The 13,503-nt window shown below is 51.5% G+C and overlaps 1 protein-coding gene across 2 annotated transcripts in view; it reads left to right on the forward strand.

Moving 5' to 3' along the window:
• The first annotated feature begins 9,548 nt into the window (after positions 1–9,548).
• The window catches only part of LOC146863780 (polymeric immunoglobulin receptor-like), a 291,482-nt gene continuing 287,527 nt past the window's right edge, over positions 9,549–13,503 (forward strand). For both annotated transcript variants that reach the window (XM_085628016.1, XM_085628020.1), the window contains exon 1: positions 9,549–9,939. In XM_085628016.1, the coding sequence (XP_085484142.1) occupies positions 9,900–9,939 (40 nt within the window). In that variant the 5' untranslated portion in view covers positions 9,549–9,899. The remainder of the gene's footprint in view (positions 9,940–13,503) is intronic.

The raw sequence follows: 13,503 nt of genomic DNA on the forward strand, positions 1-13,503 counted from the left end.
AAACATACCGAAGGGGTAAGAGTCTTGTTAAAATAATGACATTTCCTCAAGGGCCACAGACCATGCCTACGAGTACTATGCACGTGACTGACACAGGGTGCATGTAGGGTCTGCTGTAAGTAGTGTGCACTGAGCACATGCACTGTACGCTGTGCACAGGCGACAACTGATGCAGGAGAGGCCTCATTCTGATTGTTATGATATATTATGACACAAACACACGCATTCACTAAATAGGCTTGAGCTGAGGGAATCCTAATATTCCTTAGCTAGAAAAAAATACCTCCTTAGGTTATTAAGAACCTAGGGTTGTGCAAAGTTTGTGACGGTCCCATCTGTCGACTTTTCCCCTAACTTTTCCAACTTTGCTTCCGACTTAGGAAGTGCAGAGTTGTAAAGACACTGTGCATGAAAATCACACATAAGTGGAGACTTTCTGCGGGGAAATAACGGTGTTTCCACTTTTTGTGAGAAAAGTCTGCTGCGAAACATATTTGTAGCAGGAGGAATTATGCGGATAGTCACGAGAAGCTTTGCTACTTCTCTTCCGCCGGATGTGTCACCTCCTCCCAGCTGCCACTCTCTGTCAGCCACAAATGAGGAAGCAACAGAGGGCAGAAGTGCAGAGAGGACCAGGCACTTCTCTTTCAGAGGAGAAAGACTTTCACATCCGCCCAGGCTGCAGAACGGACAATGGACAGCACTGAACATAGAGATGCAGCATAGACACACAACGGACAGCACTGAAGACAGACCTGAAGCACAGACACACAACGGACAGCACTGAAGACAGACCTGCAGCACAGACACACAACGGACAGCACTGAAGACTGAGCTGAAGCACATACACACAACGGACAGCACTGAAGACAGCCCTGCAGCACAGACACAACGGACAGCACTGAAGACAGCCCTGCAGCACAGACGCTCACCGGACAGCACTGAAGACAGACCTGCAGCACAGACACACAACGGACAGCACTGAAGACAGACCTGAAGCACAGACACACAACGGACAGCACTGAAGACAGACCTGCAGCACAGACACACAACGGACAGCACTGAAGACAGAGCTGAAGCACAGACACACAACGGACAGCACTGAAGACAGACCTGAAGCACAGACACACAAGGGACAGCACTGAACAGAGACCTGCAGCACAGACACACAAGGGACAGCACTGAAGACAGCCCTGCAGCACAGACACACAACGGACAGCACTGAAGACAGAGCTGAAGCACAGACACACAACGGACAGCACTGAAGACAGACCTGAAGCACAGACACACAAGGGACAGCACTGAACAGAGACCTGCAGCACAGACACACAAGGGACAGCACTGAACAGAGACCTGCAGCACAGACACACACCAGACAGCACTGAAGACAGACCTGAAGCACAGACACACACCGGAATGCACTGAACACAGACCTGCAGCACAGACACACAACGGACAGCACTGAAGACAGCCCTGCAGCACAGACACACAAGGGACAGCACTGAACAGAGACCTGCAGCACAGACACACACCGGACAGCACTGAAGACAGCCCTGCAGCACAGACATACAACGGACAGCACTGAACACAGACCTGCAGCACAGACACACACCGGACAGCACTGAAGACAGACCTGCAGCACAGACACACAACAGACAGCACTGAAGACAGACCTGCAGCACAGACACACACCGGAAGGCACTGAAGACAGACCTGCAGCACAGACACACAACAGACAGCACTGAACACAGAGATGCAGCATAGACACACAACGGACAGCACTGAAGACAGACCTGAAGCACAGACACACAACGGACAGCACTGAAGACAGACCTGCAGCACAGACACACAACGGACAGCACTGAAGACAGAGCTGAAGCACAGACACACAACGGACAGCACTGAAGACAGACCTGAAGCACAGACACACAAGGGACAGCACTGAACAGAGACCTGCAGCACAGACACACAAGGGACAGCACTGAAGACAGCCCTGCAGCACAGACACACAACGGACAGCACTGAAGACAGAGCTGAAGCACAGACACACAACGGACAGCACTGAAGACAGACCTGAAGCACAGACACACAAGGGACAGCACTGAACAGAGACCTGCAGCACAGACACACAAGGGACAGCACTGAACAGAGACCTGCAGCACAGACACACACCAGACAGCACTGAAGACAGACCTGAAGCACAGACACACACCGGAATGCACTGAACACAGACCTGCAGCACAGACACACAACGGACAGCACTGAAGACAGCCCTGCAGCACAGACACACAAGGGACAGCACTGAACAGAGACCTGCAGCACAGACACACACCGGAAGGCACTGAAGACAGACCTGCAGCACAGACACACAACAGACAGCACTGAACACAGAGATGCAGCATAGACACACAACGGACAGCACTGAAGACAGACCTGAAGCACAGACACACAACGGACAGCACTGAAGACGGACCTGCAGCACAGACACACAACGGACAGCACTGAAGACAGAGCTGAAGCACAGACACACAACGGACAGCACTGAAGACAGACCTGAAGCACAGACACACAAGGGACAGCACTGAACAGAGACCTGCAGCACAGACACACAAGGGACAGCACTGAAGACAGCCCTGCAGCACAGACACACAACGGACAGCACTGAAGACAGAGCTGAAGCACAGACACACAACGGACAGCACTGAAGACAGACCTGAAGCACAGACACACAAGGGACAGCACTGAACAGAGACCTGCAGCACAGACACACACCAGACAGCACTGAAGACAGACCTGAAGCACAGACACACACCAGAATGCACTGAACACAGACCTGCAGCACAGACACACAACGGACAGCAATGAAGACAGCCCTGCAGCACAGACACAAAAGGGACAGCACTGAACAGAGACCTGCAGCACAGACACACACCGGACAGCACTGAAGACAGCCCTGCAGCACAGACATACAACGGACAGCACTGAACACAGACCTGCAGCACAGACACACACCGGACAGCACTGAAGACAGACCTGCAGCACAGACACACACCGGACAGCACTGAAGACAGACCTGCAGCACAGACACACAACAGACAGCACTGAAGACAGACCTGCAGCACAGACACACACCGGAAGGCACTGAAGACAGACCTGCAGCACAGACACACAACAGACAGCACTGAAGACAGACCTGCAGCACAGACACACAACAGACAGCACTGAAGACAGACCTGCAGCACAGACACACAACGGACAGCACTGAAGACAGACCTGAAGCACAGACACACAAGGGACAGCACTGAAGACAGACCTGCAGCCCAGACACACACCGGAAGGCACTGAAGACAGACCTGCAGCACAGACACACACCGGAAGGCACTGAAGACAGACCTGCAGCACAGACACACAACAGACAGCACTGAAGACAGACCTGCAGCACTGACACACAACAGACAGCACTGAAGACAGACCTGCAGCACAGACACACAACGGACAGCACTGAAGACAGACCTAAAGCACAGACACACAAGGGACAGCACTGAACAGAGACCTGCAGCACAGACACACAAGGGACAGCACTGAACAGAGACCTGCAGCACAGACACACACCGGACAGCACTGAAGACAGACCTGAAGCACAGACACACACCGGAATGCACTGAACACAGACCTGCAGCACAGACACACAACGGACAGCACTGAAGACAGCCCTGCAGCACAGACACACAAGGGACAGCACTGAACAGAGACCTGCAGCACAGACACACACCGGACAGCACTGAAGACAGCCCTGCAGCACAGACACACAACGGACAGCACTGAACACAGACCTGCAGCACAGACACACACCGGACAGCACTGAACACAGACCTGCAGCACAGACACACACCGGACAGCACTGAACACAGACCTGCAGCACAGACACACACCGGACAGCACTGAAGACAGACCTGCAGCACAGACACACAACAGACAGCACTGAAGACAGACCTGCAGCACAGACACACACCGAAAGGCACTGAAGATAGCCCTGCAGCACCGACACACACCGGACAGCACTGAAGACAGACCTGCAGCACAGACACACAAGGGACAGCACTGAAGACAGACCTGCAGCATAGACACACAAGGGACAGCCCTGAACACAGAGCTGCAGCACAGACACACACTGGACAGCATTGAAGACAGCCCTGCAGCACAGACACACAACGGACAGAATTGAAGACAGAGCTGCAGCACAGACACACAAGGGACAGCCCTGAAGACAGCCCTGCAGCACAGACACACAAGGGACAGCACTGAAGATAGACCTGCAGCACAGACACACAGAGGACAGCACTGAACACAGAGCTGCAGCACAGACACACACCGGACAGCATTGAAGACAGCCCTGCAGCACAGACACACAACGGACAGCACTGAACACAGAGCTGCAGCACAGACACACAACGGACAGCACTAAAGACAGAGATGCAGCACAGACACACAACGGACAGCACTGAAGACAGACCTGCAGCACAGACACACAGAGGACAGCACTGAACACAGACCTGCAGCGCAGACACACAAGGGACAGCACTGAAGACAGCCCTGCAGCACAGACACACAACGGACAGCACTGAACACAGACCTGCAGCACAGACACACAAGGGACAGCACTGAACAGAGACCTGCAGCACAGACACACACCGGACAGCACTGAAGACAGACCTGAAGCACAGACACACAACGGACAGCACTGAAGACAGACCTGCAGCACAGACACACAGAGGACAGCACTGAAGACAGACCTGTAGCACAGACACACAAGTGACAGCACTGAACAGAGACCTGCAGCACAGACACACACCGGACAGCACTGAAGACAGACCTGAAGCACAGACACACAACGGACAGCACTGAAGACAGACCTGCAGCACAGACACACAGAGGACAGCACTGAAGACAGACCTGCAGCACAGACACACAAGGGACAGCACTGAAGACAGACCTGCAGCACAGACACACAACGGACAGCACTGAAGACAGACCTGCAGCACAGACGCACAACGGACAGCACTGAAGACAGGCCTGCAGCACAGACACACAAGGGACAGCACTGAACAGAGACCTGCAGCACAGACACACACCGGACAGCACTGAAGACAGCCCTGCAGCACAGACACACAACGGACAGCACTGAAGACAGAGCTGAAGCACAGACACACAACGGACAGCACTGAAGACAGACCTGAAGCACAGACACACAAGGGACAGCACTGAACAGAGACCTGCAGCACAGACACACAAGGGACAGCACTGAACAGAGACCTGCAGCACAGACACACACCAGACAGCACTGAAGACAGACCTGAAGCACAGACACACACCGGAATGCACTGAACACAGACCTGCAGCACAGACACACAACGGACAGCACTGAAGACAGCCCTGCAGCACAGACACACAAGGGACAGCACTGAACAGAGACCTGCAGCACAGACACACACCGGACAGCACTGAAGACAGCCCTGCAGCACAGACATACAACGGACAGCACTGAACACAGACCTGCAGCACAGACACACACCGGACAGCACTGAAGACAGACCTGCAGCACAGACACACAACAGACAGCACTGAAGACAGACCTGCAGCACAGACACACACCGGAAGGCACTGAAGACAGACCTGCAGCACAGACACACAACAGACAGCACTGAACACAGAGATGCAGCATAGACACACAACGGACAGCACTGAAGACAGACCTGAAGCACAGACACACAACGGACAGCACTGAAGACAGACCTGCAGCACAGACACACAACGGACAGCACTGAAGACAGAGCTGAAGCACAGACACACAACGGACAGCACTGAAGACAGACCTGAAGCACAGACACACAAGGGACAGCACTGAACAGAGACCTGCAGCACAGACACACAAGGGACAGCACTGAAGACAGCCCTGCAGCACAGACACACAACGGACAGCACTGAAGACAGAGCTGAAGCACAGACACACAACGGACAGCACTGAAGACAGACCTGAAGCACAGACACACAAGGGACAGCACTGAACAGAGACCTGCAGCACAGACACACAAGGGACAGCACTGAACAGAGACCTGCAGCACAGACACACACCAGACAGCACTGAAGACAGACCTGAAGCACAGACACACACCGGAATGCACTGAACACAGACCTGCAGCACAGACACACAACGGACAGCACTGAAGACAGCCCTGCAGCACAGACACACAAGGGACAGCACTGAACAGAGACCTGCAGCACAGACACACACCGGAAGGCACTGAAGACAGACCTGCAGCACAGACACACAACAGACAGCACTGAACACAGAGATGCAGCATAGACACACAACGGACAGCACTGAAGACAGACCTGAAGCACAGACACACAACGGACAGCACTGAAGACGGACCTGCAGCACAGACACACAACGGACAGCACTGAAGACAGAGCTGAAGCACAGACACACAACGGACAGCACTGAAGACAGACCTGAAGCACAGACACACAAGGGACAGCACTGAACAGAGACCTGCAGCACAGACACACAAGGGACAGCACTGAAGACAGCCCTGCAGCACAGACACACAACGGACAGCACTGAAGACAGAGCTGAAGCACAGACACACAACGGACAGCACTGAAGACAGACCTGAAGCACAGACACACAAGGGACAGCACTGAACAGAGACCTGCAGCACAGACACACACCAGACAGCACTGAAGACAGACCTGAAGCACAGACACACACCAGAATGCACTGAACACAGACCTGCAGCACAGACACACAACGGACAGCAATGAAGACAGCCCTGCAGCACAGACACAAAAGGGACAGCACTGAACAGAGACCTGCAGCACACACACACACCGGACAGCACTGAAGACAGCCCTGCAGCACAGACATACAACGGACAGCACTGAACACAGACCTGCAGCACAGACACACACCGGACAGCACTGAAGACAGACCTGCAGCACAGACACACAACGGACAGCACTGAAGACAGACCTGCAGCACAGACACACAACAGACAGCACTGAAGACAGACCTGCAGCACAGACACACACCGGAAGGCACTGAAGACAGACCTGCAGCACAGACACACAACAGACAGCACTGAAGACAGACCTGCAGCACAGACACACAACAGACAGCACTGAAGACAGACCTGCAGCACAGACACACAACGGACAGCACTGAAGACAGACCTGAAGCACAGACACACAAGGGACAGCACTGAAGACAGACCTGCAGCCCAGACACACACCGGAAGGCACTGAAGACAGACCTGCAGCACAGACACACACCGGAAGGCACTGAAGACAGACCTGCAGCACAGACACACAACAGACAGCACTGAAGACAGACCTGCAGCACTGACACACAACAGACAGCACTGAAGACAGACCTGCAGCACAGACACACAACGGACAGCACTGAAGACAGACCTGAAGCACAGACACACAAGGGACAGCACTGAACAGAGACCTGCAGCACAGACACACAAGGGACAGCACTGAACAGAGACCTGCAGCACAGACACACACCGGACAGCACTGAAGACAGACCTGAAGCACAGACACACACCGGAATGCACTGAACACAGACCTGCAGCACAGACACACAACGGACAGCACTGAAGACAGCCCTGCAGCACAGACACACAAGGGACAGCACTGAACAGAGACCTGCAGCACAGACACACACCGGACAGCACTGAAGACAGCCCTGCAGCACAGACACACAACGGACAGCACTGAACACAGACCTGCAGCACAGACACACACCGGACAGCACTGAACACAGACCTGCAGCACAGACACACACCGGACAGCACTGAACACAGACCTGCAGCACAGACACACACCGGACAGCACTGAAGACAGACCTGCAGCACAGACACACAACAGACAGCACTGAAGACAGACCTGCAGCACAGACACACACCGGAAGGCACTGAAGATAGCCCTGCAGCACAGACACACACCGGACAGCACTGAAGACAGACCTGCAGCACAGACACACAAGGGACAGCACTGAAGACAGACCTGCAGCATAGACACACAAGGGACAGCCCTGAACACAGAGCTGCAGCACAGACACACACTGGACAGCATTGAAGACAGCCCTGCAGCACAGACACACACCGGACAGCACTGAAGACAGCCCTGCAGCACAGACACACAAGGGACAGCCCTGAAGACAGCCCTGCAGCACAGACACACAAGGGACAGCACTGAAGATAGACCTGCAGCACAGACACACAGAGGACAGCACTGAACACAGAGCTGCAGCACAGACACACACCGGACAGCATTGAAGACAGCCCTGCAGCACAGACACACAACGGACAGCACTGAACACAGAGCTGCAGCACAGACACACAACGGACAGCACTAAAGACAGAGATGCAGCACAGACACACAACGGACAGCACTGAAGACAGACCTGCAGCACAGACACACAGAGGACAGCACTGAACACAGACCTGCAGCGCAGACACACAAGGGACAGCACTGAAGACAGCCCTGCAGCACAGACACACAACGGACAGCACTGAACACAGACCTGCAGCACAGACACACAAGGGACAGCACTGAACAGAGACCTGCAGCACAGACACACACCGGACAGCACTGAAGACAGACCTGAAGCACAGACACACAACGGACAGCACTGAAGACAGACCTGCAGCACAGACACACAGAGGACAGCACTGAAGACAGACCTGCAGCACAGACACACAAGGGACAGCACTGAAGACAGACCTGCAGCACAGACACACAACGGACAGCACTGAAGACAGACCTGCAGCACAGACGCACAACGGACAGCACTGAAGACAGGCCTGCAGCACAGACACACAACGGATAGCACTAAACACAGAGATGCAGCACAAACACACATCGGACAGTACTGAACACAGACCGGCAGCACAGACACACACCGGACAGCACCGAACACAGAGCTGCAGCACAGACACACAACGGACAGCACTGAAGACAGACCTGCAGCACAGACACACAGAGGACAGCACTGAAGACAGACCTGCAGCACAGACACACAAGGGACAGCACTGAAGACAGACCTGCAGCACAGACACACAACGGACAGCACTGAAGACAGACCTGCAGCACAGACACACAAGGGACATCACTGAAGACAGCCCTGCAGCACAGACACACAGAGGACAGCACTGAAGACAGCCCTGCAGCACAGACACACAAGGGACAGCACTGAAGACAGACCTGCAGCACAGACACACAACAGACAGCACTGAAGACAGGCCTGCAGCACAGACACACAACGGACAGCACTGAAGACAGACCTGCAGCACAGACACACAACGGATAGCACTAAACACAGAGCTGCAGCACAAACACACATCGGACAGTACTGAACACAGACCTGCAGCACAGACACACACCGGACAGCACTGAAGACAGACCTGCAGCACAGACACACAACGGACAGCACTGAAGACAGACCTGCAGCACAGACACACAAGGGACATCACTGAAGACAGACCTGCAGCACACACACACACAAGGGACAGCCCTGAACACAGACCGTTCTGACCCGGAGTGTGCCTGGTCAGTCGTGCACTGAGGGCAGCGATCAGTGACACATCCCCGCCTGTCCTTGGTTGTGGCCCCCAGTTTCTGTTCCTGCCGAGAGAGGGGTCCCCGGTGCCCAGGCTCAGCCCACCCTCGGGTCAGGGTCAGCTCAGGCTCTGGAGAAGCAGTGACCTCTGAGGAGCCTTCAGACTGGGGCCAGCAGAAACCCTGAGGGCAGAAACCCTGCCCTGCAGATCAGTGTGAGACTGAGTTACAGATTATATCCATCATCAAGGGAAGAGCAGAGGAGCTGCAGAATGAGGGCACTGATCGCTGTGGTTTTCATCTTCTCAGCAGGTGAGAGCTGGTCTGTTTTTAGGTTATTTTTGAGTATTTTTCGTTTTCAGCGTAGAACTAAAAGTAACTGTGTAATTCAAATGTGTAACATAAGGTAGTAAGGCATGTAGAGGGTCTGGATAAAATAGGGGAGGTGCCATGGGGATCTCACTGCTGGGGAGGGTGGACCACGCCTTTCTGTTGTGGCTGCGGAACTCTAGGCCAGCTTGTTCTCTCTGTATGTCTGAGTGTGTGTATGTGTGTGTGGGTGTATGTGGTATTTCTATAGCCAAAAGGCAGCCGAGCCAGTGGTGGCTGGTGACATTTGAAAGCAGTGGGGTGTACATTTTTTGCCGTACTGCACTATGGCAAGCGAGCGTAGCGAGCAAGCGCGAACAACTTAAGAGGGGTTCGGGGGGTTCTCCCCCAAGAAAAGTTTGAAAAAAAGAGTGGACAAATGGTGCATTTTCAAGCAAACTTGAAGAAGCAGGAAGGTTAATAAAGCAGTACGATTGAAATATTTATCATTTAAGAAATTGCCAATTGTTATGCGTTATAGAGGACATCTTTGCGTATTTTACCAGCAGAGTGCCCGCGCTTTTACTAAATGGCCTGTCAGCACTAAAACGAGTTTCTTCCCCTTTTCAATAAAGAATCTACAGTCTGCTCTTGTTTTCCTCAGAAGATCCCTCAGCGTTCTGGTCTGTTTTAATGCAAATTCGAAACCATTTTAATATCCAAAGCCAGAGTTTCCCAATATTGATCTTATTTCATGGTTATATCTGCTTTATTCAAGTCACAATAAAGGGTCACTCAAAGTCTCACACATATGGCCTTAAAATGTCACAGAGAAGCACGCCCAATCACTGGAAATGTCACACATAAGCAAACTGGAAACTTGCAGCTATGTATGGATGCAGGTTACAGCTTCTCAAAGCGACCTGCCTCCTGTGCGAACACTAGCCCACGAAAGCAAACATGCGGGAGACGTCCAATCACGAGAGCGGTGAGCGCACTGTCCTCTCAAACACTGATTCAGTCATCAGGAAGAGCATTCATGACAGACACTAGACTCTGGCTGCAGGGCGGAGCACAATTCAAGTACCAATGAGTCCTACTAGTGTGCCCTGTTCCCGGCCGGCAGCTGGAAGCAGCAGGGAGCGTGAAAAAGCAGCGCCCTGTAATCTCCGAATCCTGACAGCCCTGCCTGTCACCACTAATGGGATTTCTGATCATTATCTGTCCTAGTAGTCAGGTAGTGCAGATCGCACAAAGCCAATAGTGTGTGGCAAACTTTCTGGAGGTCTGTAGTTTATGTATACAGAATCTGGATTCAAAGACTTTTTCTGTGTGAAAACCCAATTTGTAAAGGTTTCAAAAATATGCCTCTTTTTCCACTCTGTACTCCAGCTGCATAATATGCTAACAAACAATCTACAATCTCCCCGTTCTCTACAATAAAATAATTTGTTTCGTTTTAGTACCCCTTCAATCCTCCAAAAGAATCAAAGCAGCCAGCGGCTGTTCTGCTCCGTAATCAACTTTTGTTGGACTTTCTGCCCAACACTGGATCAGTGGTGTAACAAAACTGGAGGGGCCCCCCTGCAAAGTACAAGGAGGGGGCCCCCCATTCTCCGCATCAGTCAAGAGCTCCCAGGCCAGTGACCCGCCATACTGCTGGGGCTCAGCCCAGCCATTAAAAAAAGGATTCTGGTTGCTCTATTTGTCACATACGCACTCTCATTGGGCAATTTACATACATCAGTAAACACTGCTGCTGCACCCACCAGCTATAGTTACATAGCGCTGCTTCCAGCCGGCTCACCAAACACATCCTCCTACTTGATGACCCACCTCCAAGCGAAGTCAGCTCAGTTAACCACTTCCAAACACAGACCACTTCCGTCGTGCCTGCTACTAACGCATCCATTACACTCTTCCCTCACCCCTACGAAACCCGAAGTTATGCTTTTCCACCTACCTTAAAAATAACCCCTCGGATGTCACTGTGAACCCGTGACCGCCGCCCCCTGCTCCCCTGTCCACCATCGACAGAAAGACTGATGGCCGGTCCCCATCTAACCACTGCCTACCAGTAAAGACAGAGCCATTCAGCTGCTGCCCTCCCCAATGCCACTGTGGTAGTTTAAAACATGTTAAACAATCTCTTCAACTGACCACCCCAAAACAGCTCTTCCTGCTAGCCTCTACGGCATCAAAGCCATTTCTGCTACTTTTCATCCTCTGCATGAAGCACACATTAATATTAATTGTACAAAGGGTCTGATTTTTGTTTCCTCACACCAACATTAATTTACTCTATGTACCTCACTAAACCATACCTCCTGTCAAAGGGAAACCTGATCCCATATGTAGCACCAGTCAGTAAGTACCCCACGGACAAACACCAGAGAGAATGCGCTATTCATGTAATTGAACCTACAGTGACAACGTAGCATTTCCCCACCCACTGTTAGTTCAGCGAAGTCTGCAACCGCACAGTAGCCATCAATACCGGCAACATCTAAAGCTCATTTCCACTTCCTTTCATTGGCAGCTCCTGATACATATACCTATGTCTTCTGGGCGGCATCTACCACAGACCACTGCATTCCTTGTCCCCCCTAAGAGTAACCGAATGCTGTCGGTGAACGCTTCTCTTCCCCCGTTATTAATAACTAATGGAGAATAACGAAAGAAATATATAGTATTTTCCTATGCAAATAGTGTATCAAGCACTTACTGCCTACAGCAGTCCTCACCAGATCCACACGTATCACTATTCTCCTATTGCACCATCCTGTCAACCCTATTATTATCTGGAGATGTTTTTTATCACCTTCTGTGACCTGGGAAAAGCAATACCTTGCACGAAAAAAGTCCCTTTAAAACCTTTGCTACTTATACAGGCTGGCAAAGCACTTACTTGTTTTACTAACTGTCATTGTAAAGCAAGCAGGTAACTGATTCTAGGATTGGGATTACTGTTTAGAAGTGTGGAAGTTAATACTGAGACGTAGGATGATTTTTTGCATGTCTGCTAGACACTCGTTCTTCCCTGCATGCGCACACAATGCAACAATACAATTTAGCATAACAAAATGTACCGGAAGGTAAAGAAACAGCCCATATTATTTTTACTAAGACAAATAGACAATTGTCAACTTTATACCCCATGACATAAAAGCCTTAGCATGCACAGCCTGTTCAAATCCATGCCACATAATACTACCACATACAGCACATTTGAACATCTCATAATTCCATGCCACACAATTCAACTATAAATAATTTAACCCTACAACATTCCATACCACATAATTAAAATCCTAAAAATTTCAAAACGCATATTTCCACTTAGCTCCAAACCACATAATTCCACACCACATAATAACATTCCACACAACTTAATACGTCTCTAAACCATATAATTACAATCCACACAACACAATTCAACTACACATAATTCCACTGCAACCTATATAATTATACTTCACAGAACATAAATACACTCAACACCAAAACACATAATTACCCTCCACAAAATACAACTCTGCAACATGCTGCATGCATAATTCTACTCCG

This window comes from Triturus cristatus, chromosome 2_1 (genome assembly GCF_964204655.1).
Source record: "Triturus cristatus chromosome 2_1, aTriCri1.1, whole genome shotgun sequence".
NCBI classification, from domain to species: domain Eukaryota; kingdom Metazoa; phylum Chordata; class Amphibia; order Caudata; family Salamandridae; genus Triturus; species Triturus cristatus.